The sequence below is a fragment of the Lacerta agilis genome, chromosome 12 (genome assembly GCF_009819535.1).
Source record: "Lacerta agilis isolate rLacAgi1 chromosome 12, rLacAgi1.pri, whole genome shotgun sequence".
Classification (NCBI taxonomy): domain Eukaryota; kingdom Metazoa; phylum Chordata; class Lepidosauria; order Squamata; family Lacertidae; genus Lacerta; species Lacerta agilis.
Window position 1 is genome coordinate 6,933,000 of NC_046323.1, and position 25,420 is coordinate 6,958,419.

Consider the following 25,420-nt stretch of genomic DNA (forward strand, 5'->3'; position numbering starts at 1 on the left):
GGCAGATTTTTAATATGTTAATGCTTTATTACGTTGTTTTATGTGTTGGAAGCTGCCCAGTCAGATGGGTGGGGTATAACTGGTAAAATCATCATCAGGGCTTTTTTTCAGCCAGAACTCACTGGGACTCAGTTCCAGCCCCTCTCAGATGTGCGCCACTGCCACTTAGCAATGCTTTCTTCTGAAATGTTTTTTTTTAAAAAATTGGTTAAATATGTATTCTGTAGTTGACCTCCTTTGCAATGTTTTATTTTGAAATCTTTAAGATAATATTTTAGTTTCCTGTTCATTATGTTGCTTTGATTGTATACTTTATGTTATAGGGCTGCCATAGTCAAAACAAAATAAAAAAATTCCTTCCATTAGCACCTTAGAGACCAACTAAGTTTGTTCTAGGTATGAGCTTTCATGTGCATGCACAGAGTATCTGAAGAAGTGTGCATGCACACGAAAGCTCATACCTAGAACAAACTTAGTTGGTCTCTAAGGTGCTAATGGAAGGAATTTTTTATTTTGTATACTTTATATTTGACTTTCTTCAGTAATGTTTAATTATGGATTGTTTTATTGACGTTTCAATGTGCTGCAAACCACTTTGAGATTTTTATTAAAATTATAAAGCGGTATAGAAATGAAATGAATAATAATAATAATAATAATACTAGAACAAGGGAGGTGTTCATTGTGAAGCTCTGGCACCTCTTTTTCTAGAAAAATAGCAGTAATAATTTTTATAAGAAAAATACTGCTCCCTTTCCCTTATGGGGTATCCAAGAGCCCATATAGAGTCCTTAAGTATGTCCCCTATCAGAAGGAGAAAATAACAGGCCAACCAGAGAATATTGAGAAGCAAGGCAGCTACCCTGTTTCTCCTAAAATAAGACATAGCCATAAAATAAGCCATAGCAGGATTTCTATGCATTTGCGAAATATAAGCCGCTCCCCAAAAATAAGCCATACCCCGAAAATAAGCCATAGTGATGTGGTACCTCCCATTAAAACAGCCTGGAGAGGCGTGGCTATGCAGCGTACCGATGTGACATGATTAAAATAAGACATCCCCTGAAAATAAGCCATACTGTGTTTTTTTGAGCAAAAAAATATATAAGACAGTGTCTTATTTTAGGAGAAACACGGTAGTAAGCCTGATCTTTATTAACTGTTGCAACAGGTGCTCACAACCACATGCAGGAGGCAGAAGGGACCCAGTATTGTGTGCAAGCCCTTATACTCTGGAAGAAGCTCTCTGCCATTCTGTAGATGCTGCCGACCACAGATGGAGGCCCCCAGAGGTCTTGTTGTTGTGGAAATCTCCTCTGCCATTGCTGCTCCACCAGCAATTGTGGGGAGCGGGGGGTTCCCACAGGGTACTAAGTCCCCTCATTCACCCAAGATGCTCATAAACTGCACCCCTCCTGGAGTTTGTGCCCATAGGTGTTTAGGGAAGCTTTTAATATTTGATGAATCATTGTATTTTAATATTCTGTTGGAAGCCTCCCAGAGTGGCTGGGGAAACCCAGCCAGATGGGCAGGGTATTATTATTATTAATAATAATAAAAGCAACAACCAGAGGTGGTGGTGAGGAGATTAAGATAAGGTTACCAGATTTTTTTTCAAAGAATCCGGGGAAACTTTTTTTAAAAAACAGAAAAAAGTTTATTTCAATATATATATATATATATATTTAAAGAAAATTAAGAAGTAATATCTTCTCTTCTGTGGTCTCTTCTGTTGTGCGGCCTTCCTCTGGGCCCCCGCCTGATCTCTTGGAAGAGCGCAGTTGGCTCTGGCTGGCTTCAGGAGCTGCTCGCTGCCTTGCCAGAAGTCCCCATATGTGCCGTTGAACCAATCACGCAACATTCATTCCCTACTAATAAATCTACAACACTTAAAATATCAATCCAGGGACATTAAATGAAATCCGGGGACATTCCAAGGACGGATTTTGTCGGGGGACAGATTCGTAAATCCGGGGACTGTCCCTGAGAAACGGGGGCGTCTGGTAACCATAGATTAAGAGGAAAGAGAAATAAGGACACAGAAACCCCGCAAACTCCAGGACAATGAGCCAGTAGGGCATTGGATGAGATGAGCCTACCTTTAAGTTGCACCAAAATTATTTTGTAGGCGATGACCGACTTTTGGATTATCTCTGAAAGCTCCTCCTCCAGCAAAATTGTTTTCAGATAATCCTCTTTTAATGTATGATTGGTTAATTCCACACACACACACACACACACCATTGGTGAGCAACTGCTCCGCACTTCTCTCCTCCAGGTCATTGCACAGGAAATAACCTCCAAAGTTTCTTGCGTACAGGAACTGGTGTACAAAAAGTCCACCAACCTCTTGTGATACCACTGAGTTTGTAGCTGGATGCGCCCTTCCGTGGCATTCCCCCCCCCCCCGAAGATTCCAGTTAATGGGCTACAGGCATGGATGAAAAAATGCAAGCTGAGGCAAAACATGGAAAGATGTTGACATGAAATATAGCAGGAATCCCCGAGGCCAAAGTTAAGACAGGGCTCACCTGCCTTTCAATTGTGAAAATAGGTAATTGTGTGCGATGGAAACTGTTCTCTGAGATTATAAAATTTGTCCTTCCCACTTATCGCATTCAATGAGATAAAAGGGGGCACTAGAGCGGAATATTTGCAGCATTTTACCTAGGGAAGCAGGAGAAATTTGTTTCAGTCCCCGGGTAAAGGCAAATCTATCAAAGCTGCTCTTTTAGAAACAATACGCAAACCAAACAACAGCTCTGATCCAAAATGTACATTCATTCAAATTTTGCAATGCGGTTCTCCAATATAATTCTTCCAATATAGTTCTTCCTATATTTCTTCAATGAAGATGTCGTCTGGATGGAAGAGAAGGAGAATGAGAATTAGATTTTCCCACAGGCCTTTATTCTCCACATTTATACCCATCCTTCAGTCCCAGGTTGGAAATGTAGCTGGAGTCAGTCCGGACGCGGCCCTCCCAGGCCAGGTGGGAAAGGCCTGCCAGGCAGGGAGCAGCTTCTGCAGGACTCCCAGCAAGAAGACCTGGGAGGTGGGTCTTGAGCAAAGAAGGGACAAGGGAGTTGGCTGTCTCCACGGTGTTGGGGCTTACCTTCTTTAGGCTTCAGCCGGAAGCAGGCCAGGTCCGGCCGAATAACCGTCATCTGCAGAGGAAAGAAATATTGGGGTCAGATGGGAGCAAGAGAGCACAGAAGCAGCGCCAAGCCAGGAAAGCCGGGTCTCGCTCTGTCTTGGGCCCAATCCCTTGTTCCAGAGGACCTCCCTGGGTCCTGCAACCTCCTGGCCAGAGGTGGAAGGGCAGCAGCAGCAGGAAGGGGGCAGGAAAACCCTCTGGCCTCATCCTGGCTCCAGGGACACACACCGCTGCATCACTCAGCGATGTGCTCTTGGAGGGATGGAAGCAACCAGAGAAATGAATAGAAGAAAGTGAGGTACGTACTCTAAGGCGGGGGTAATTGCGGGCAATGTTGAGGAGCAATGAAATGCTTCTGGCCGCTAATTCCTGAGCCTCGCCGCTTTCTCCTAGGGCGTATCCTCGGAGGTCCTGCAGGAGGAAAGAGCGTCTCAGAGTCAGGGGCCAGTCTGGCCAAAGTGGCCCCCACTGCCCCCACCACGGAGTCCCTGGCACTTCTGGACCATGAGGGTTTGCCAGCTTTGGTCTTGGACCAAACGGGGGGCCAAACAGGCTCTGTGCCCCAGAAATAGGGCAGTCCGTTGGGTGAGGGACAGGGAGGGGGCAACCCTAAAACCACCCCTAATGCCATCGGGACACTTACAGTAAGAAGTTGGAGGAGGGTGCCAGGATTAGGCGCTGCTATGAGGAGACTTCCCAGAAGGAGCCGGTAGTGCTGCTTGAGATTCTGCGGGAAAAGAGAGGAGAGTTTGAATGCAGGGTTAGAGTCTGCAAGTGTGTGACCAAGAAGAAGAAAGAGGGAATTCAAGACAAAGGACATACCTCTCGGTCCTCCTCCATTTCTGGGCCCTCCAGTACTGCCTCCAAGGTCCTATGGAGGATCAAACTGACCATATCACTGCTGAATTTGGGGTGCATAGTACTGCAGAGATGAAAGGGAGAGGGTTTGACGCTGCCTGCCTCCTCCGAGTCTCCCTTGCCCCCTTCTCCCTCCTGCCTGCTCTTTCCCACCTGGAACTCCCCCTGGAGTTCTCCCCCCACAACCCCACCCATGCCAAAGACCCCACTCACCTTAGCTGGAGGAGGGCCTCCAAGGCAAGGGCCAGGGTCAGGGGGCTCCGAACCCTGGAGTGCTCCAAGGGCCGCAAGATGTCCTGGAAGAGAACAGAGGAGGAAAACCAGCTCTTTCCGGGGCCTCCAGAGGACAGCTCCAACCCCAAACACCAGGCTTGGCTTTCCAGGGGAATGGCAACCCCATGCCCTAAGCCGGCAGGGTGGTCCTCTCCGCAGATGCAGAAGCCCTTCCTCCCTAAAGCCCCTCCTGCCCCCCACCTCCCCGCGGGGGTCCCTCACACCACCTATCACTCACCAGAATGGCTTTGGCCGTCTCCTGCTTGGAGCACTTCAGGGTTCGGAGCTCAGCTGCCTGGCAGCTCTGGATGACCCCCAGGAGTTTCAGCTGTTCATCCTCCAGCAGCTGAAATGCAAACGTCAGGCTGTCAGTTCCGAGTGGGGGGAGGGCTACTCCACATCTGAGACTGCAGAGTGGGGGGCAAAGAGCCCGGGCAGTGGGGGGCAGGTCTGAGGGATCCAGTCCCTGCTCTTGTTTTCTCCGATACTCACCCCTGGGGAAGGGATGGGGAACCGCAGCAGAACTGCAAAAAGAAGGACGTGGGAAGAGGTGAGTACCTGGCAAGGCTATTCCAAGAGTTTTCTCCTGGATTCCAAGTCCTACTGCAGGGGTGGGACACCCCAGGCCTTGGGGGCCAATCCTGGCCTCCTTTCCCCAGAATGGGGCACCCCAGGGAAGGTGCCCCTCCCGCTGACAACTGCTCCCCCCCAGCCATGCCCCACAGCCCTGCCCCCTGCTTCCTTCATTGGACCCCACAAAACAGGTTGGCAGCTGGGGGGTGGGTGGGTTTCCAGCCCCTGGCCCGATGGACCTTGGCTCGGATGAGGCCATCTGGATCTTTGCATCCTTTGACTAGTTGCCCCCCCCCCCATGCCCATGCCTGCCACTTGCTCACCTGGCGCCACGGGCTGCTCTGGGCCTTGCTGGGGGGCCACCTTGTGGCAGCAGCTGAAAAGGCGCCTTAAGCACCTGATCCTAGAAGAGATGAGTGGAGAGGAGAAGAAGAAGAGTTTGGATTTGACATCCCGCTTTATCACTATCCAAAGGAGTCTCAAAGAGGCTAACATTCTCCTTTCCCTTCCTCCCCCACAGCAAACACTCTGTGAGGTGAGCGGGGCTGAGAGACATCCAAGAAGTGTGATTAGAAAAATTACAGACGCATAAAGAAGCTAAGGAGGACAAATGTTACTGAATTAGGTAAGAATATATATGTTAAATACTGAATTATTCAGAAGGAAAGAAAAGGCATTTAAACTAGATTTTAAAGATGAGAGAGGAAAACTGTAAATTATATTTGATTATGGAATCAGCAGGGGGGGGGGCTAGGGAAGTCATGGAATAGGATTGAATGTATGTTTACCTGACCCAGTAGGGGGGTCGGGAATAAGCAATAATTAGAATATTGAATGGGGATGAATTTAAAATGATTTTAATGGCTCCTGTGTGAGGGGGGCAAGGGTAAATTGCTCCCTCCGGTGGGAGAGGAGGGAGTAGGGAAATGAAATGTTCGACCTTGTAATATTTGTGCTTTTAATTGGAAATTTTTATAATTTTTTAATAATGAGAGACATCCAAGAAGTGTGACTAGCCCAAGGGCACCCAGCAACTGCATGTGGAGGAGCGGGGACACGAACCCAGCTCCCCAGATTACAAGTCTACCACTCTTAACCACTACACCACACTGGCTCAGATGTTGGCAGCCCCAATTATTGGGGGGTGTTTGTGTGTGAGGAGTAGACCAGGAACCACCGCCGAATTGGCAGAACAGAAATACGTATGTGGAGCCTAATCGATCTTTGCCAGCCCACTGTGACCAATTCCTTCCATCTCTCTGCACTTCAGTGACCTGAAGGGCATCATTAGAGCCTGAAAGAGGAACACCCAGCAGCTGCATGTGGAGGAGCGGGGACGCGAACCCAGCTCCCCAGATTACAAGTCTACCACTACACCACACTGGCTCAGATGTTGGCAGCCCCAATTATTGGGGGGTGTTTGTGTGTGAGGAGTAGACCAGGAACCACCGCCGAATTGGCAGAACAGAAATACGTATGTGGAGCCTAATCGATCTTTGCCAGCCCACTGTGACCAATTCCTTCCATCTCTCTGCACTTCAGTGACCTGAAGGGCATCATTAGAGCCTGAAAGAGGAACACCCAGCAGCTGCATGTGGAGGAGCGGGGACGCGAACCCAGCTCCCCAGATTACAAGTCTACCACTATCCCACACTGGCTCAGATGTTGGCAGCCCCAATTCTTAGGGGGTGTTTGTGTGTGAGGAGGGGCGTCTGGAGAAAACCGGGAACCACCACCGAATTGGCAGAACAGAAATACGTATATCCTTGCCAGCCCACTGTGACCAATTCCTTCCATCTCTCTGCACTTCAGTGACCTGAAGGGCATCATCAGAGCCTGAAAGAGGCAGCCCAGAGCATGAAGGGCTGGCAGAGAGAGAAAGGAGGTCCCAAGTGCTCTGGCTTCAAGAGCCTGGCCCCTTCATTCATGCAGTCAAGCAGTGTATAAATTTCATGAAGCAAAGGAAATCAACAGGGAGAGGGGAGAGCTTTGGTCATTCGTTAACATTGTTACCGGAATTTATGGAAAGGGGGGGGTTCCCCCTCTAGCAGGCACCCTACCCCCCTCCGACTGTACCCCAAATCGACACCTTCACTTCGGCAAATGTCCCCACAAAACACATCCTGACACAGTCCTTTCCCTTTTCTATTCCAAAGAGTAAATAAGGGTAGAGCTCCACCAATCTGCTCAGACTATCCAAATAACTTTCCAATAGCAACCAATGCACGCCGCAAAACAGCCCCCAGCACAAAGCACACAGGCACTGCAACTGCCGACCAGCCGTGGCCTCTGCTCTACAAATAGGAATTCTCACTGGCAAAAGAGGAAAGTCAGAACCAGCCATGAAAACCGTTCTTGGTCCATTGAAACTAGTCTTTTGCGTTTCAGTCTAGGCTCTTGTACTACCAACCCAGCTGTACGCTTGTGAACCATGAACCACTTATAAATGCCATCTCCAACTCCTTGAAAGAGTCCATCAATGGTGTCTCTGAAAAATGTGGCACATCACTTGGGAAGACAGGCAAACTAATACCAGTGTCCTGGAAGAAGCAAAGATCACCAGTGTTGAAGCAATGATTCTCCAACACCAACTTCGCTGGACTGGCCATGTGGTTCGGATGCTTGATTATCGTCTTCCAAAGCAACTACTCTATTCCAAACTTAAAAATGGAAAGCTTAATGCTGGTGGCCAACAAAACAGGTTTCAAGACTCTCTCAAGGCCAATCTAAAAACATGTTGTATAAACACCAATGGCTGGGAAACACTGGCCTGCGAGCGCTCCAATAGGAGAACAGCCTTTACCAAAGGCGTCGTGGGCTTTGAAGACGTTTCAACTCAGGACGCAAGGGAGAAACGAGCTAAGAGGAAGGTACGCTTGGCAAACCCTCACTGTGATCAACTTCCGCCCAGAAAACTATGTCCCCACTGTGGAAGGACGTGTGGATCCAGAATTGGCCTCCACAGTCACTCACGGACTCACGGTTAAAACTCACTGTTCATGGAAGTCAATGTTACTCAGCTACAAGTGATAGAAGAGGAGGAGAAGAAGAAGAAGAAGAAGAAGAAGAAGAAGAAGAAGAAGAAGAAGAAGAAGAAGAAGAAGAAGAAGAAGAAGATATCTGGTCGTAGTCTCGCCTACTGTTGCAGCGGGAAAACCTTCAAATATTCATATAAAAGCAGTCCAACATCAGATAGACACTGTTCCAATGCTGTTCTGCTCAGAAGGATGCTGTAGCACCAGGGGCGGCACTTGGGATATGGCTAGGGGCAGCCATCATCCCTGAAGCATGAGACCATGTACACAGCAACCCTTCTGCCTGGGTGATCATCACTGCCCTCCTGGTCTCTGAGTGCCAGATAGGGGGCCATCTCAAGGACAAGAGTGGATCCAACCTACATGGATTGGGGACTTGGCCAGGACAATAGGGGGTACTCAACTAGGCTGGGAAACAGGAACAGATATATCGATTTTCCTTTGCTTTACTGAATGGGTGTAAGGTGGGGGTCAAGGGAGGGACAGGGACAAACCTGATACTCAGGTTTCCACCGGAAAAACCTCCCCGTTTGTGACACAAATGCGATATATGTGTGACGTTTTATTAAAAGGTGTTGTGGGTAAAATGGGCTTCTTTCTGCTTCTTCTATGTGGTAGTTGGAAGTCCTGTTGCAACAGTTCATTGAGTAAAGACCAGGCCTCTCCAGAGAGCCAAGGCTGTGCAGGGGACCCCACGACTCACACACACACACACACAACCCCAAGATGGAGAGAAAGGGAAGGAATGCTACTTACAGCCTGCCCATTTCGTCCAGGAAAAGATCCCACCCTCCTGTCTAAAGTAGCTAACTATCTAAATGCCCACCCAAGCCTAAATCTGAACCCAACCGCAACCCCTGCCCTAAGCCTACACCTAACCCCCGCCCTAACCCTACACTTAACCCTAACTACTTTATGTACAAAATAAAAATGTACAAAATATGCACAGATGTGCACAAAAATATAAAAAATAAAGAACAAAAATATTAAAATAAAGAATAAAAAATAAAATAAAAGTGTTAAAACAAAAGAATAAAAGAAAATAAAAATAAATAAAATAAAAGTAATAAATGAAATAAAAATAAGAAAATGGAAAAAATGACAACAAACCAAACTCCTCTCTGAATCGCCACCAACCACCACCAACCGCCACTAACTCCTCTCTCTCTCTCCACGCCTCACTACAAACCCACAATGGCCGCCTGCAAGTCAGTGGCTTTTAAAGGAGAAGCAAGAGATGTCACAAAGGAGGGGGGGGTCCTTGTCACCGTGGCAACCCTCCCCCCTGGACCTGGGCCCACCTGGCCCCTCCTGAGAGGTGATGCTCCTGTGTCAGAACTCGGAGGCACCTGCTGTTCCGCCTGCAGCTGGGCTGCGTATTCATTACGTGTCTTTAGGTGCCTCTTCACCCAGGCCTTGGGCAGTTAAGCAACCTATGGCCTGGGCTGAAGGTGCTATATCAATGTAATGCATAAATAATAATTGTGGAACCACCAAGTCCAGAGTCTAAAAGTACCCCCTCTATCCTGTATCTACGGCACACCCCAAAAGCAGAAGGGCTCACTAAGTCTTGCTTATTCCACGTAGAGTTCTTTCCACAACTCCACCCTGCAGATTGTCTCAGATTAAAGTTTCCACCCCGTGCCTTGTGAGTGGTTTGCTTTGCACTCCGTTTCCGAAATCCTGCTTATTGCTTTATCACAGCGACATTCCACAGTGACGAGAAGAATGCAGACAAGTGAGAGAGAATATGCAGAGAGAAATGAATAACAGGGTGTGGAATGGAGCATCTTGAAAGGGGGCGTGGCTGGCTGGCACCCTGAACAGGAGCCCTCTACACTGCAACACTTTGTTGCAGGTCTTCCTTGTAAGATACAGTTCATAAGGAGACTCCAGGGCATATACACCATACATCAAAAGGTCATTTAAAGCTCATAACTTCGCCCAAATAATCCTGGGAACTGTAGTTCAAAGAGCTACAATTCCTGACACCCTTAACAAACTACAGTTCTCAGGAGTCTTTTGAGGGAAGACATGTGCTGTACGCTGCCGATTTACTAAAAGTCAGCCCCCACTGAGGCTTCTACAAGGGAAAAGTGTGACAATATTTGGGTCCCACCCCTTTCTTCCTTCAAGCTTATGGTTATTTAGGTAACAATGGGTGCCTTTTACCTCCACCCAAAAATAGTTTATCATAATAAAGATACATGTTCATTGTCTTGCATTTTTGCTTTTGCGATGGAACAGAATTCCAAAACGGTGCTTGGGAATTTGGAGTTTCAGATCATACACTTGATGGCTGCTTATTATTATTATTATTATTATTATTATTATTATTATTATTATTATTATTATTAATTTTTATTTATAACAATCCCATAAAAGGACTTGATGGCTTCTTTGGGTGGTCCTGGTTTTCCCAACCTCTGGAACAAACAAGGGAGTCGTAGGGACCTACCTTGAAGCTCTGTCCAACAGCTACCTAGGGCATGTGAAACAAAAGGTTCCTACACCTCAAAGGATTCATGTTTTAAGGACCAAACTACAGCTCTTGTGTTTGGAAAACCCCAACCCCAACGACATAATGGAAGGAAGGTGAATGTGGAAAGAGTCAGGGCAGGCAGCAGAAGCGACTCCTGGAGACACTGATGAACTTTTGCAGACAAAGCAGATGCTCTTTCCTCCCTTTTCCCTTTCCAGCACCCCAAGGAAGTCCTGTGAGTATCTTTCATTATACAGAGTCAGCCAGAAACGCCAGCAGAACGCGACTCCCTTTCAAAACAGGTTACAGGGTTTAATGACGCAGCTCCCTACGCATTCCTGTTTCCTCAGATGATGCCAACGCTGGATCCCCAGGTGGCAGGGCTGCAGGGTGGGGAGGAGCTCACCCCTCTCTCTGAGACCTGCCCACAGATTTCTATTCAGTCCTCTAAATGCTCTTCCTTTCCAGCTCATCCTGGCAGCCAGCTGGGACTTCCCTGGAGTGTTGCACAGCCTCTGTGGAAAGAGCACCACCTGCTGCCTCTGAATTTCATAACAAAATAAAATAAAAAATTCCTTCCAGTAGCACCTTAGAGACCAACTAAGTTTGTTCTTGGTCTGAGCTTTCGTGTGCATGCACACTTCTTCAGCATGCACACGAAAGCTCAGACCAAGAACAAACTTTGTTGGTCTCTAAGGTGCTACTGGAAGGAATTTTTTATTTCATTTTGTTTTGACTGTGGCAGACCAACACAGCTACCTACCTGTATCTGAATTTCATGACAGCCAAGGATGGGGAAATTGTGGGCCTCTAGAGCAGGCATAGGCAAACTCCGGCCCTCCGGATGTTTTGGGACTACAACTCCCATCATCCCTAGCTAACAGGACCAGTGGTCAAGGATGATGGGAATTGTAGTCCCAAAACATCTGGAGGGCCGGAGTTTGCCTATGCCTGCGCTAGAGGTTCACAGAATTGTACAGTTGCAATGCAGGAATCACAGCTAAACATTTTTTGGATTACAGAACCATGGCCAGTTGTCAGGAATGATGAGAGTTGGGGGGCAGCAACCTCTGGAGGGCATGTTGACTAAGAGGTTAAGAAAAAAAAAGTTGAGAGTATTCTTGAAGATTCAGTGCTTTCAAGGTTGACATAATATGTAGTCACACTATTTACTGTTGATCAACGCATTGCCAAATTAGTACAGTGGTACCTCGGGTTACATACGCTTCAGGTTAAGAACTCCGCTAACCCAGAAATAACGCTTCAGGTTAAGAACTTTGCTTCAGAATAAGAACAGAAATCGTGCTCTGGCCGGCGCAGCGGGAGGCCCCATTAGCTAAAGTGGTGCTTCAGGTTAAGAACAGTTTCAGGTTAAGAACGGACCTCCGGAACGAATTAAGTACATAACCAGAGGTACCACTGTACTGAAACTCTTCATGCATTTTCAGAATTTACAGATAATGATATTGCTGGTGTGTGCATTTTGATGAACTGAGCATCATACCAGTGGGTCTAATTAAATAAATGTTGATAATTTTATTAAATATTCAGGGTAATGCATATTAAGCACAGCTAATTATATATTTCAGGCATGTCCAACAGGTAGATCGTGATCTACTGGTAGATCACTGGACGTCTGTGGTAGATCACCAGAAGATCAGTGGCTCCCCCCAAAGAAGCTAAAAAAACTTTGGCTCCCCTAAAAAAAAGCTCAGCATCTTTGTCCTGCATCCCTAAAATGACCCGAACCACCAAAAATACGGCTTTCCTTCCTAAAAAAACAAAAAAGCTCAATGTCGCTTTCCTCTTCCCTAAAGAAGCTCAACTACTTTTACGTGAACCCCAAAAAACAGGGCTTTCCTTCCTAAAAAAAAGCTCAATAACTTTGACCTGAACCCCCGCAAAGGGGGTAGATCACTGCTAGTTTGTAACTCTGTGAGTAGATCGCAGTCTCTTGGAAGTTGGCCACCCCTGCTGTAGACTTTTGAAATTGCCCACCCTGTAGCTCAAGACCACCCCCAAAAACATCATACACACATCACAGAAGGAGGCGGGCTACAGCAGAAATGCAGCAGGGGGGTGGTCTACAACAGAAAACCTGTTTGGCAGGATACTGATAATGGTCACTTGATTGCTTTACCTGGGCAGCCTGGCCATTCCTTTTGCGATGCTAAAACAGCAATTTAACATGGATTTTACTATCTAACAAGACCATTGATCCATAAAATGAAAGCAACAATCAATGTACTGTACTATAAAATAAATAAGACAGTATTGTAGATGATAAAAATTAAAATTATTATTATTTTCTTACCTGCACTGATGATGGTCATTGTTTGGAAGGGGGGCTTTTATCGATTTCCGCAGTCACACAATCCATCAGTAGCTGAACTGGGTTCCACACAGTCACAAAAATAAATTAACCGAAGAAGCCTCAAAAACGCAAAATAAATAGCAAAAACAAAAGCGCCAAACTTAATCCGTTCCGGAAATCTGTTTGACTTCCGAAATGTTTGAAAACCAAGGCGCAGCTTCTGATCGCTGCAGGCGCCCCAGAAACAATAGCCGACAGCCACATCGGACGTTCGGCTTCCAAAAAAGTTCAACTTCCGAAAAACGTTCGAAAACTGGAACACTTCCGGGTTTTCAGTGTTTGAGAACCAAGGTACCACTGTACTTAGTTCCTGAATCCAGGTCACAGGCTCACCATAGTATTCCCTTAAGATAGGATTTGTGAACAAAGAAACAATGGAGAGGCTTTTCCGATTTCCTTCCTCACTGCAGAGAATATCTGAGGTCACTGGAAGAGTCAGAATGGCTTCAGGATTGCTCTCCTGTACTATTTCAGACATGTGGTTTATATACTTTTGTATATATTTGCCTTGTGAGTGAGGAGGAATTAAAGAACCTTTTAATGAGGGTGAAAGAGGAGAGCGCAAAATATGGTCTGAAGCTCAACATCAAAAAAACTAAGATCATGGCCACTGGTCCCATCACCTCCTGGCAAATAGAAGGGGAAGAAATGGAGGCAGTGAGAGATTTCACTTTCTTGGGTTCCATGATCACTGCAGATGGTGACAGCAGTCACGAAATTAGAAGACGCCTGCTTCTTGGGAGAAAAGCAATGACAAACTTAGACAGCTTCTTAAAAAGCAAAGACATCACCTTGCCAACAAAGGTCTGTATAATTAAAGCTATGGTTTTCCCAGTAGTAATGTACGGAAGTGAGAGCTGGACCATAAAGAAGACTGATCGCCGAAGAATTGATGCTTTTGAATTATGGTGCTGGAGGAGACTCTTGAGAGTCCCATGGACTGCAAAAATATCAAACCTATCCATTCTTAAAGAAATCAGCCCTGAGTGCTCACTAGAAGGACAGATCCTGAAGCTGAGGCTCCAGTACTTTGGCCACCTCATGAAAAGAGAAGACTCCCTAGAAAAGACCCTGATGTTGGGAAAGATGGAGGGCACAAGGAGAAGGGGACGACAGAGGATGAGATGGTTGGACAGTGTTCTCGAAGCTACATGAGTTTGGCCAAACTGCGAGAGGCAGTGAAGGATAGGCGTGCCTGGCGTGCTCTGGTCCATGGGGTCACGAAGAGTCGGACACGACTGAACGACTGAACAACAACAAATATATTTGCCTTGTAGATTTAGGAACATATGATTTATATATATGTGAGACCTTAGAATTCCTATAACATCATCATCATCATCATCAATCATCGAATAGGATACCCCTATATTAATCAGAGAAACGTTGGAGGGTATGGAGAAAGTTGTGGAGTGGGGCCAGTGAGAGGTGTGCCCAGGAAAGTCAAGACATGGTCTGGGGAAGGAGGTGGCCTAGCCAGGGCCGATTTAGGTTTGATGAGGCCCTAGGCAACTGAAGGTAATGGGGCCCTTCATATGTCCAGCTGTCCTTTGTCAACAACAAATTGCTGTTTTTTGTGTGTGGAATATATGCTATTATCAGGGGTAGGCAACCTAAGGCCCAATCGTCTTCTCAATCCGGCCCGCGGACAGTCCAGGAATCAGCTTGTTTTTACATGAGTAGAATGTGTCCTTTTATTTAAAAGGCATCTCTGAGTTATTTGTGGGCATAGGAATTGGTTCATTTCCCCCCCCCCAAAAAAAATATAGTCCGGCCCACCACATGGTCTGAGGGATGGTGGACTGGCCCATGGCTGAAAAAGGTGCTATATGGTAATTTATGGACTTAATAGGTATCTAAACAACAACAAAAGCCATTTATACATGCAGAATGTAGGTGCCTTATATAGAGAAATGAGCAAACCAAGTGATATTTTAGGGAGCAGGCTAGCAGGCCGTTACTTGCATCATAGGAGCCTACACAACACAAAACACTGTTGCTGTATGTAAGTTTTATTTTATTTGTTTTTTATCTTACATTTTGGAAATGTACATCCAGTTGGTTTTTCCCCCTCCTTTAATTTTTTGGGGGGCCCCCAAGAGTGTGGCGCCCTAAGCTACAGCTTGTTTAGCTTATAGGTAAACCCGGCACTGCTCAGAGAGGAGCTAAATCCGGCGCTGCAAACGACAACCGGGTTTTATTATTAATTTGATCGGGTTTCCATTATGGATTGGTGGATCGCCTCGATCCAGTCTGAGCAGGCGGCGCTGGGGAGGAGAAGCGCCGCGTCGCAGGAGGCGAGCTTGGGAGGGGGGCGCTGCCGAGGGCCGGAGGAAGTGCTCGCTCGGCCTCCCCTGGAAGTGACACGCGCGCGCCAGGCCGGCGCCGAGCGGGCCGCGGCTTCCCCCGGCGCACCATGTCCCGGCGCGACGGAGCGAGGAGCGGCGGCCTGAAGCGGCACCGGAGCCGCAGCGAGTCGTCGTCGTCGTCGTTGCCCCCCGTCGGCAGCCCCGCCGGCTCCAGCAGCCGAGGCCACGAGCGGAAGGAGCAGAAGAGGAAGAAGCGCGAAGTGCAGCACATCCAGCAGATCCAGCACCTGGAGTCCTTGTAAGGATTGCGGCCGGGGCTCGCTCGGGGAGGAGGGCGGCTTGGGCTCTCCGCCTTCCCCCCGAGGGCATTGGGGAGGAGCGCGGGCGGCATCCCTAAACCTTCACAGCAACCCTGTGAGGTAGGCTAGGCAGGGCTATAGGCGACGCACGCTCTGCGTTGAAAGCAAAACACACACACCAATAATTCCAGGAAGTGGTTGAGCTGCTCTTCTCAGCAATTATTACAAGCTACAGATATAATATAATAATAATAATAATAATAATAATAATAATAATAATAATAATAATATAATTTATTACAGGTAGGTAGCCGTGTTGGTCTGCCATAGTCAAAACAAAATAAAAAATTCCTTCCAGCAGCACCTTAGAGACCAACTAAGTTTGTTCTTGGTATGAGCTTTCGTGTGCATGCAAGAACAAACTTAGTTGGTCTCTAAGGTGCTACTGGAAGGAATTTTTTTATAATATTTCTTAAAGGCACTGTTCTCTGCTGTGCCTTGATTTCCCAATGAAAACACAACCCCGAGTGAGTACCCCTGGAATCTCACCAGTGTCAGACTTTGCGCTTTAAATTTCAGGTCACTGCTTTAAATTTCAGACTTGCGCTAACAAAGTTCTAGCACCTGTAGTTGCGTACAGAAATACCTTCACATACTTTCTCTCAATATCCTCTCCCACCATACCTAGCAGAAAAGCTTCGGGCAGTTTCCTGAACGAATACTTATAGATCTTTTTTAATTCATTATATATATTTTCCCAGTAAAGTTTAACCTTGTCACAGCTTGAACCCACCCTTGAACCCACCCTTCAAGGGATGTGATGGTACCATTCACTAATTACGCTCATATATTGAATAATATAACTGAAGAAGTGTGCATGCACACGGAAGCTCCTACCAAAAACAAACTTAGTTGGTTTCTAAGGTGCGGCTGGAAGGATTTTTATTTATTTATTTTGTTTTAATAATTTATTAGTTACAGGTAGGTATCCGGTCTGCCGTAGTCGAAACAAAATATAAAAAAAATACCTTCCGGTAGCACCTTAAAAGGTAAAGGGACCCCTGACCGTTAGGTCCAGTCGTGTCCGACTCTGGGGTTGCGGCACTCATCTTGCTTTATTGGCCAGCATGACAAAGACGCTTCTGGCGAACCAGAGCAGCGCACGGAAACGCCGTTTACCTTCCCGCCGGAGCAGTACTTATTTATCTACTTGCACGTTGATGTGCTTTCGAACTGATAGGTGGGCAGGAGCAGGGACCGAGCAAAGGGAGCTCACTCCGTTGCGAGGATTACCATAGTTGGTCTCTAAGGTGCTATTGGAAGGATTTTTGTTTGTTTGTTTGTTTGGAATAATTTATTAGTTGTTAGTTATACCCCGCCCATCTGGCTGAGTTTCCCCAGCCACTATGGAGGGCTCTCAAGCGAGTGTTAAAAACAATACAGCATTAAATATTAATATAATATTTAATATAAAATATTAAAACATTAAAAACTTCCCTAAACTATATAGATATAGTCACAGTGCCGGATTTACGTATAAGCTAAACAAGCTATAGCTTAGGGTCCCACTCTCTTGAGGGGGGCGGGCAAAAATTTTTAAAGGGTTAAAAAACCTGGATGTACATTTCCAAAATATAAAATAAAAAACAAATAAAATAAAACCTACCTACAGCAGCAGTGTTTTGAGTTGCGTAGGCTCCTATGATGTAAGCCTGCTAGCCTGCTCCCTAAAATATCACTGGTTTGCTCATTTCTATACATTCTGCCTACATTCTGCATGTGGAAATGGCTTTAGATGGCTGTTAGGTCCATAGATTACCATATAGCATATATTCAACACAAAATAGGGACAATTTGTTGTTGACAAAGGACAGCTGCACATATAAAGGGCCCCATTAGGGCCTCATCAAACCTAATTCCGGCCCTGCCTCCCCCCAATCCCAGGAAGTGGTTGAGCTGCTTTTCTCAGCAATCTTAACAAACTACAGATATAGATATAGATGATAGATAGATAGATAGATAGATATGTGCGTACACACACACTACCACCTATTCCCTTGACAGGATACAAGGTGGTTTGCTGATAAAATAAGAACAGTCAGAAACACAGGAAAAAACAATGCCGTGATCTGCCCCGAGATCTTCGGATGAAGGGTGGTTTCATAAATAATAGCAATAATAATAATTGTTAGCTTCAGCTATTTCTATCTATCTGGGTTTCTTTTATACACGCAGGTACGTGTGTATAATTTATTAAAACCGTACAAATACAATTAATAAAACAGCACGGCGCCAGACCTTTTCATTAAAAGCAGTCAGTTCCCAAAACGCTGTTTTAACAAGAAGGCATTTGTTCAGCTGTTGGTGGAAGGACAGGAAGCAATACAACTGCTGTCACATTTGCAAATCTAAACAGGGTCCAGTAAGGTTAGGGTATCAGGTATTGTGATTTCTGTGTTGCCAGGGGTTGGACTAGATGACCCTCGGATCCCTTCCAACTCTAGGATTCTGGCTTCTGCAGGGAGGGATTTCCAGCGTCTAGGAGCAGCCACTGAGAAGTTCCCAATATTCTTTTTTTTGCGGGGGGGGGGGTTGAGATGTTCCCTGCTTTCTGGTTTGTTCTGTCATCTAGAAATAGCCTCAGTGATCACAGGAAGTGACCAAAGGTTTAAAGGGCATCCTGTCTAGTGCGGTTTTTATTTACCTATTCTGACTTTGTCGATCAGAGTTGCTACTTTGCTGTCAAATTAGCACAGCCACCTGTATCCATGAAATAATAATAATTAATTATTATTTATTATTTATTATATATACCCCGCCCATCACTTCAATTCCATGACACAGAATTTTATTTTATTTTTGAAAAGAACAAGCAGGCTGCTTCAAGTCAATATTGCATTTCTGTCACTAAAAAACACACAAAAGCTTTCAAAATTTCTCTTTTGTGGCATGGTGGTGAAAATAAATATTGTTTTCTCAGAGATGGCTGCACTATGTCTGACAAATAGGTTGTTGCTTGAAATAGTTTCTGCAATATAGTCATTTTCAGCCAAACTCAGATCAAAATTTGCAGTTATCCTGAACTCTGTAACATATCAGGGGGTACCTTTTTTCTTTTCTTTTTTCTTAATACCATTGCCAGCATATTGAAATACCACTGCTAGCATCAACAGATAGTTGAGGCCTTTTTGATGTTGCTTTAAAATTTCTCATTTATTAAATCATCTTTTACTATGTGTTATTACACTACTGTTTGGAGTTGATAAGTTGGTTTGGGATTTTAGTAAGAATGCTTTTTATTAGCTGCTTATGATTAAGTATCTTATATTTTTACTTGTAAACCAGTTTGTGACTTTTGTGAAAAATGAATGACACAAATACCATAATAAGGCCGCTTGCTGTGGTTCTCCCTATCCACTTTAGATAAGGGAGGTGTGGGATTGAGTGACAGGTGTTCAAAAACATTACCCCCATCTCTATTTTTGCTTCAGCTGAATTTTCTGCATTCCTTTGTAGTTTTTTTTTAATGACACTAAAAATATATTTTCAATCTTTTTTTCAGCTATGAGAAACTTCCTCCAGGGTTTATTAAGGTAGGTTGGTTAGCTTGTAAATTTGTTCTTTTTTTGTTTAAAAAAAAAAGAAAAGAAAATACAGTAAACCAAGAACAAATATGCAGTTTCTCTACCACTTTATATAAAAAGAAACCTTGAAGTGTTTTACACAAAATATAATTGAGGGACACACACACAATATGTAAAAATGCAGCGCAAGACTTTAAAAGTTAAATGAAACTAGAGTAAAACTATACTTATGGTATAGATAAAACTGGGGGTTGAATTAGATGACCCCAAAGCTCCCTATTGCAATCTCATGTACCCTGAGGTGAGTGAGTTTGTTTGTGGCAGCCATGTAGTCAACAGATCAGAATTGGAATCCAAATGCTTTACTCAGCCTGCCTAGACTTCTTGGTGCACACACTGGCCTGGTTCTTCAGAATTTGAAGGAAGCCCTGTTAAAAGGTCTGCCTTTCTCCAGAAGTGCAAACCGTTAAGTCTTAATTGGTTGTGGGCTAAAAAGTTGGAGGAGATAGCAGATCTGCTGTAAGAAAGTAAGAAATGAGGAGTGTCTTGCAGACCTGCCCCACCTCGCAGGGGTGGAGGTTAGACCAGTTCGTCCCATTTTGTTTTCACGGCTCCGTTTCATTTGATTTGCTTCTTGTGTGTACAGGAAGATGAGACTAAACCGGAGGACTGCATTCCTGACGTACCTGGCAATGAAAATGCCCGGGAATTCCTTGCACACGCCCCAACAAAAGGACTTTGGATGCCATTGGGGAAGGAGGTCAAAGTTATGCAATGTGAGTGAGGAAAGTAGACTTCTATGCAGCTTTTGGGGAACGGGGAACAAAGAATGAATGGCTTTGCTGGCCGGGGGTGATGGGAATTCAAAATATCTGTAGAGGACGCAAGTAGTTGATAACAAGCTGGACTTGACAGGCTGGAGAGAAGGAATGAGGATGCAGAGGCCGAATTTAACTGATATGCAGACCAGGGGTGTACCCAGGATCAAAACTAGCGGGGGGCAAGCCATGGTCGTTCAGGTTGTGACATTTCAGCACGGAAAGGCGAATGAAACCAAAATTTTAGGAAAATTATATATAATTATAGCAGTGCTTTATTACGGTAGTTATTACAATTATTTGCTTGAATTTTTTTTTAAAAAATTATTCCAGTTACATGTCTTATACCAGGGGTGGCCAACTCCCAAGAGACTGTGATCTACTTTCAGCAGTGATCTACCCCCGTTTTTTGGGGATCAGCTCAAAGTTGTTGACCTTTTTTGGGGATGAGGAATGCTCCGTTTTTTAGGGGTTCGGTTCGTTTTTAGATTACTGACCACATTATGTAAACAGCAAACAAAAACAGCTTCAAAAAACAGAAAAACGTTCCCCCCCAAACAGAAAGCCCCCAAATGGCTGAAAAACTCAGTTTCCTAGGATCCTCAGGCATCGCATGCAAGGGAACTGTTTCCAAAGCTCCTTTGCAACGATCAGCCAGCACAACACACACACACACACACACACACAAACACAAACACGCAGTGGCTGGCTGCCTGTCGGCAGAGCTCAATTGTTATTTAGATTTTGGGAGGGGGAGAAAGACCGGTAGTTGAGCTTTTTAGGAGAGCTTTTTTTCCTTTTAGGCTGCCGATAACCATTTAATTACAGTGGTGCCCCGCTAGACGAAAATAATTCGTCCCGCGAAAATTTTCGTCTAGCGGGGTTTTCGTCTTGCGGAGCGGCAATGGGAGCCGCGCTCCGCAAAACGAAAAAAAAAAAAGACGACATTTTTTCGTCTTGCGAGGCAGCCCCATAGACTTTTTCGTCTAGCGGGGCAGCCTCCCGCTAGACGAATGCTTTCGTCTAGCGAGTTTTTCGTCTAGCGAAGCATTCGTCTAGCGGGGTACCACTGTATTATTAATTTTTGCTTTTAGGGGGGGCAGGTGCCTCCTCCTGCCCCCCCCCCCTTGGGTACGCCCATGATGCAGACAAGGAAGTCCTAGAAGGGTTTAGCAAAATCTTAGCAGAAGAGGCAATGGTGTCTCTTATCTTGCTGTCGTTTTTCATATTGCACTTCTGGCTGTGCTTGGTACGGCATTGTTGACCATTCCTGGACCAGGAGAGCTTGACCACAGCAGTTCAGGCACTGGTGACTTTGAGATTGGATTACTGCAATGTACTCTACGTGGGTCTTACCACAGTCAATGCAGAATGCTGCAACACGGTTGCTTATAGCTTGTAGCATCTCTACTCAGGAGATCTACGCTGGTTGCTGATCCTGAACTTGGACATGTTGGAAGTGTTACTGTTGGTATATAAAGCCTTGTACAGCTAGGGACCAGTTTACCTGCGTGATTAAAGGTAAAGGTAAAGGGACCCCTGACCATCAGGTCCAGTCGTGTCCGACTCTGGGGTTGCGGCGCTCATCTCGCTCTATAGGCCGAGGGAGCAGGCGTTTGTCCGTAGACAGCTTCCGGGTCATGTGGCCAGCATGACAAAGCTGCTTCTGGCGAACCAGGGCAGCGCACGGAAACACCGTTTACCTTCCCGCTGGAGCGGTCCCTATTTATCTACTTGCACTTTGACGTGCTTTCAAACTGCTAGGTGGGCAGGAGCTGGGACCAAGCAACGGGAGCTCACCCCGTGGCAGGGATTCGAACTGCCGACCTTCTGATCGGCAAGCCCTAGGCTCAGTGGTTTAACCCACAGTGCCACCTGGGTCCCTACCTGCGTGATTGCCTTGCCCCATTTCTGCCGACTTGTCCGCTTCAAACTGGCCGAAAGACCACATCTGTGAGGGCGAAGGAAGCCCCAGAGAGACCAGAGGCACAGTGGGGCTTTGTTTATGCTGCTGAGCCACCCCATCTAACAGCTGATGTTTGTGGTAGCACATCAGCACCGGCCATTTTTACAGCCCCAGAGCTGCAATTATAGTGGTGGGTAATTTTGGATACAGTATTGTTATTTTTTGTCTGGATTGGAGAGAGAGTGGCGGAGAGGGCGTTTAGAGGCTGCTCCCCAATTTATGCAGTTTCACTTATGTGCAGGGACGTAGCTAGGGGGTGGTGAGGTGGGGCCCCGCCCGGGGTGCAGCAAGGAGGGGTGTGTGTGCAAAACAGGCTAAAATATGTCCATAAACATGTCTGTAAATAAAAATATTGGTTGCTGCCTCATAAGAAAAGGTTTTAAATCTTAAGATTTAGTGTCAGGAAATAACGTAGTCCTGGACACAGCAGAGTTAACCGCAGGTTTTCTTGAAGCTTCTGGCTGTAGAGCATTACGCAGGAACTCAGCAACTCACTTGGATAACTATATACAGTATTTATTGAAGCAACTAGTATCCATAAGTTACTATGTACAGACTTTACAAATAAAAGAAACAAAACATAAAACCTCTCCTGTCTCTGTCTCTCTCAACCTTCAGTACACCACACCACTAACAACCACAACCACCACCAGCTCTCACACAGAGCTCATTCTTTAGGAACTCATTGACCAATCACAGGTCGTTGCTAAGGGTCTGGAGAGAGAGCAGATCTTGGCTTTCTGCCAACTGGTAATTGCTACAGAGGTGATAAGCTGACTTTCTGCACGTAGGCACTTTGAAATCTTTAACATTACATACAGGGTGAATTGAATGGGCGGAGAGGCAGAAAGAGCAGCTAATTTGTCCATGGCTAGGGGGCGCGATTTGGACAGTTCTGCCAGGGGCGCAAGATCACCTAGCTACGGCTCTGCTTATGTGCGTGGTGCCCCGAAATGTAACCCACCTGTAAAGGGGGGGGGGGAATGCCTGTACTCTTTTTCAATGCCTGCTTAAAACACAGCTGGGAGGGGGTCATGTCAGTCTTGCTCCATGCGCTCTCATGCCACAACTGCCTTCCCTCCGCAGGACAAGGGCAGGGCAAGAAATCTGCTCATGTGAGGGCAAGCAACTAATTGTCAGTGCTTCTTTTTGTAAACAAAACCCAATCATTTTTAGATATTGGGGTTTTAAAGGTACTGAATATTTACTTTTTGGGTGCACAGCACTATGTTAATATTTCTTATTTCTCCTTAAAGGCTGGAGATGTAAACGTTATGGACACAGAACAGGAGACAAAGAATGCCCATTCTTCATTAAAGGCAACCAGAAGCTCGAACAATTCAGAGTGGTAAGTAAAACATTGCGGCGTTAGTTTATTAATGGTGTTTTTTGAAAATTCTGCCACGTTAAGAGTGTCTGAATTCTTTCTTTTAACCAGAGGGCAGAACTAGATGTTATGAGGGAACTTTGTATCTTCTGCAGCGTGCTGTTATGTGGAAATTCAGAGATAGAGGGGAGAGGTTGCTTAATTTCCCCTCTGTCCTTGGATTTCCCCCATCACATATTCCCTACTGCTGTTTTTAAGGTTTTTATCCCCAGCTTAGTAATGAAACAGTAAAGAAGCCCAGCTGTAACAAAAAACAGTTGAGAAGGGGAACTTATAAGAGAGAGTTCGCGAGTGCAAAAGGGGGTGAGGCACATATTCAATTGATTCATTCATTGATTTTAGATACCTGTACCCCCTGGTTCAGACTCTAAATTAAAGAAGAGCAGTTAATATGGCTAAAACAATCACCAGTGATTCTGCATGAGGACATAGGCTGGCAAAGTCTTTGCTTGAATTCTTAGGAAACACAGCAATTATTTAAAAACAAGCAAGTTGCAAGCTATTCTCTTGGGCACTGAGCTTCCTTCCCCCTTTTTCTTTAAAGGCACACGAAGACCCCATGTATGATATTATAAGGGAAAATAAACGCCATGAGAAGGAAATGCGGTAAGACCGATTCCTGTTTTAAATCTGGGTCCATGCATCCAATAATAAGCACAATCATAATAGCACTCTACAGAGCATTTGGAGGCCTCCATATGCTATATCAGAACATAGGAAGCTGCCTTTGCTGCATCAGACCAGCTCTGTATTATCTGCGCTGATTTGCAGAGGCTCTCCAGGGTTTCAAAAAAGGTGACATTCCCAGGCCTACCTGGAGACCTCAGGGATTGAACCTTCTGCAAACCAAATGCTTTACCAGTGAGTTACACCCCTTCCCCTAATAATAATCAATTTTCAAAAAAAGACCAGTCTTAGCCTCAGGCCAGGGCATGTGTGCGAGTGAGGCTGAGATTACCAGTTATGCATGATGAGATTTTTTTTTAACCCAGGGGAACTCTTGATTCAAAGTTCAATGTGTCTTCCACTACATTTCAGTAGCTCATCTAATGGTGATGGTTTGAAAAGCTCAGTGTTGCTTTCAAGGGTAGAGACCTCCACTTTTCCTGTCATAATTTCCATTTAAGACTACCACCCACCTAAAAAACAAAACTAGTGGTTTGCCCTGCCAAGCAAAAGGGGGAATTTCATCTTGCGTTCATTGGCCATTTGTACATTTAGGATACAACAGTTGAAGCAGCTGCTAGAGGATTCCACTTCGGATGAGGAAGGCAGTAGCAGTAGCAGCAGCAGCTCCAGCTCTTCAGGATATAAAGGAAAACACAAGAGAAAGAGAAAGAGGAAAGAAAAGAAGAAGAAAAAGAGAAAGCACAAATCTTCTAAACCAAGCAAGAGGTCCAAACTGCATTGAGGAGACTTGTGGCAAGCTTGCAATTATCTTGCGAAGCATTCAGAGAACAATTCTCTGCAAAGGGCGTGTTTTAGGTGCTCCTTAGTGTCATTTTGTGAGTTGCCCCATCGGGTCTCCCCCACTGTCCCTCCACATTGCATTTTTCTCATCGTTCAGGTTTGACAAAGTTTGGTACTTTGAGAACAGAGGGCTGCACCTGAGATAAAGAGCCTCTGGTGTCATTCTCTCCACCCTCTGCAGCTTCCCTTTTTGGCAGTTCTTGGGCCCTGTTTGCCCCCCCCCCCAATTTCTTTTTAGCCTCGTGAGAGGTCAAAAATTAAATCTCGAATTTTCAGGCGGGGGAAGCTGCCAGTGGAGAAGCTAGCCACATAGCTTGCAAGGCGTATAGAAGCGCCCTGTGGTATTTCTGGGAGAATATGGAGAAAGGGATTCCTTTAGTGGCATGTAAACAAGGCCTCTGTGGTCCTGTACAGACAATACCTGAGCTTTGTTGAAGGAAGACTTCACAAGGAATGCCTCTGGCCACTCAGTTTTTTTAGGCACACATTGGGGGGAAATTCGAGAGAACTACAAAGGAACTTGGTGTGAACTTCACTCCCAATTGCCTATAGCGGACTTTATTATTGTACAGAACAGTGTGATTAAACACAGACCACAGTATTGTGGAGACTGGTTTGTTTTCTGCCATTGGAGGAAATGTCTTCTTGACTGCAGTTGGACTTCAGTGTAAACATTTTTGCTTTAACTTAATGCCAGCCTGCAAAATAGGTGACCCACTCAGCCACATGCAGTCCAGCAGACTTATATGACAGACCACGAGGGGCTCGTCAAATCTCCTGTTTGGTGTCGTCTGCTTGGAACTGCAGCAGGCGGGGTTGTCAAGCAATGGAACGG

The 25,420-nt window shown here is 45.6% G+C and overlaps 1 protein-coding gene and 1 long non-coding RNA gene across 2 annotated transcripts; one reads left to right on the forward strand and one right to left on the reverse strand.

The window, feature by feature from the left end:
• Positions 1-4,724: 4,724 nt before the first annotated feature.
• Positions 4,725-9,268, reverse strand: LOC117055777. The gene is made up of 3 exons (XR_004427673.1): positions 9,198-9,268; positions 5,185-5,264; positions 4,725-4,812 (listed from the first exon to the last, which is right to left on the reverse strand). It is a non-coding gene; the product is annotated as an uncharacterized LOC117055777 (long non-coding RNA).
• A 5,880-nt stretch (positions 9,269-15,148) lies between these two features.
• Positions 15,149-24,740, forward strand: RP9 (RP9 pre-mRNA splicing factor). Its single transcript, XM_033165951.1, has 6 exons — positions 15,149-15,359; positions 18,923-18,953; positions 19,591-19,720; positions 22,985-23,076; positions 23,660-23,721; positions 24,337-24,740. Exons 1-6 carry the CDS (start codon positions 15,169-15,171, stop codon positions 24,524-24,526), a joined length of 696 nt encoding a protein of 231 aa, XP_033021842.1. The 5' UTR covers positions 15,149-15,168; the 3' UTR covers positions 24,527-24,740.
• The last annotated feature ends 680 nt before the right edge of the window (positions 24,741-25,420 follow it).

Coding starts and splice junctions, on each gene's coding strand:
- RP9 (XM_033165951.1), top strand. CDS start 15,169: ATGTCCCGGCGCGACGGAGCGAGGAGCGGCGGCCTGAAGCGGCACCGG. Junction 15,360..18,922: donor ATCCAGCACCTGGAGTCCTT/GTAAGGATTGCG, acceptor TCTTTTTTTCAG/CTATGAGAAACTTCCTCCAG. Junction 23,722..24,336: donor CGCCATGAGAAGGAAATGCG/GTAAGACCGATT, acceptor TTGTACATTTAG/GATACAACAGTTGAAGCAGC.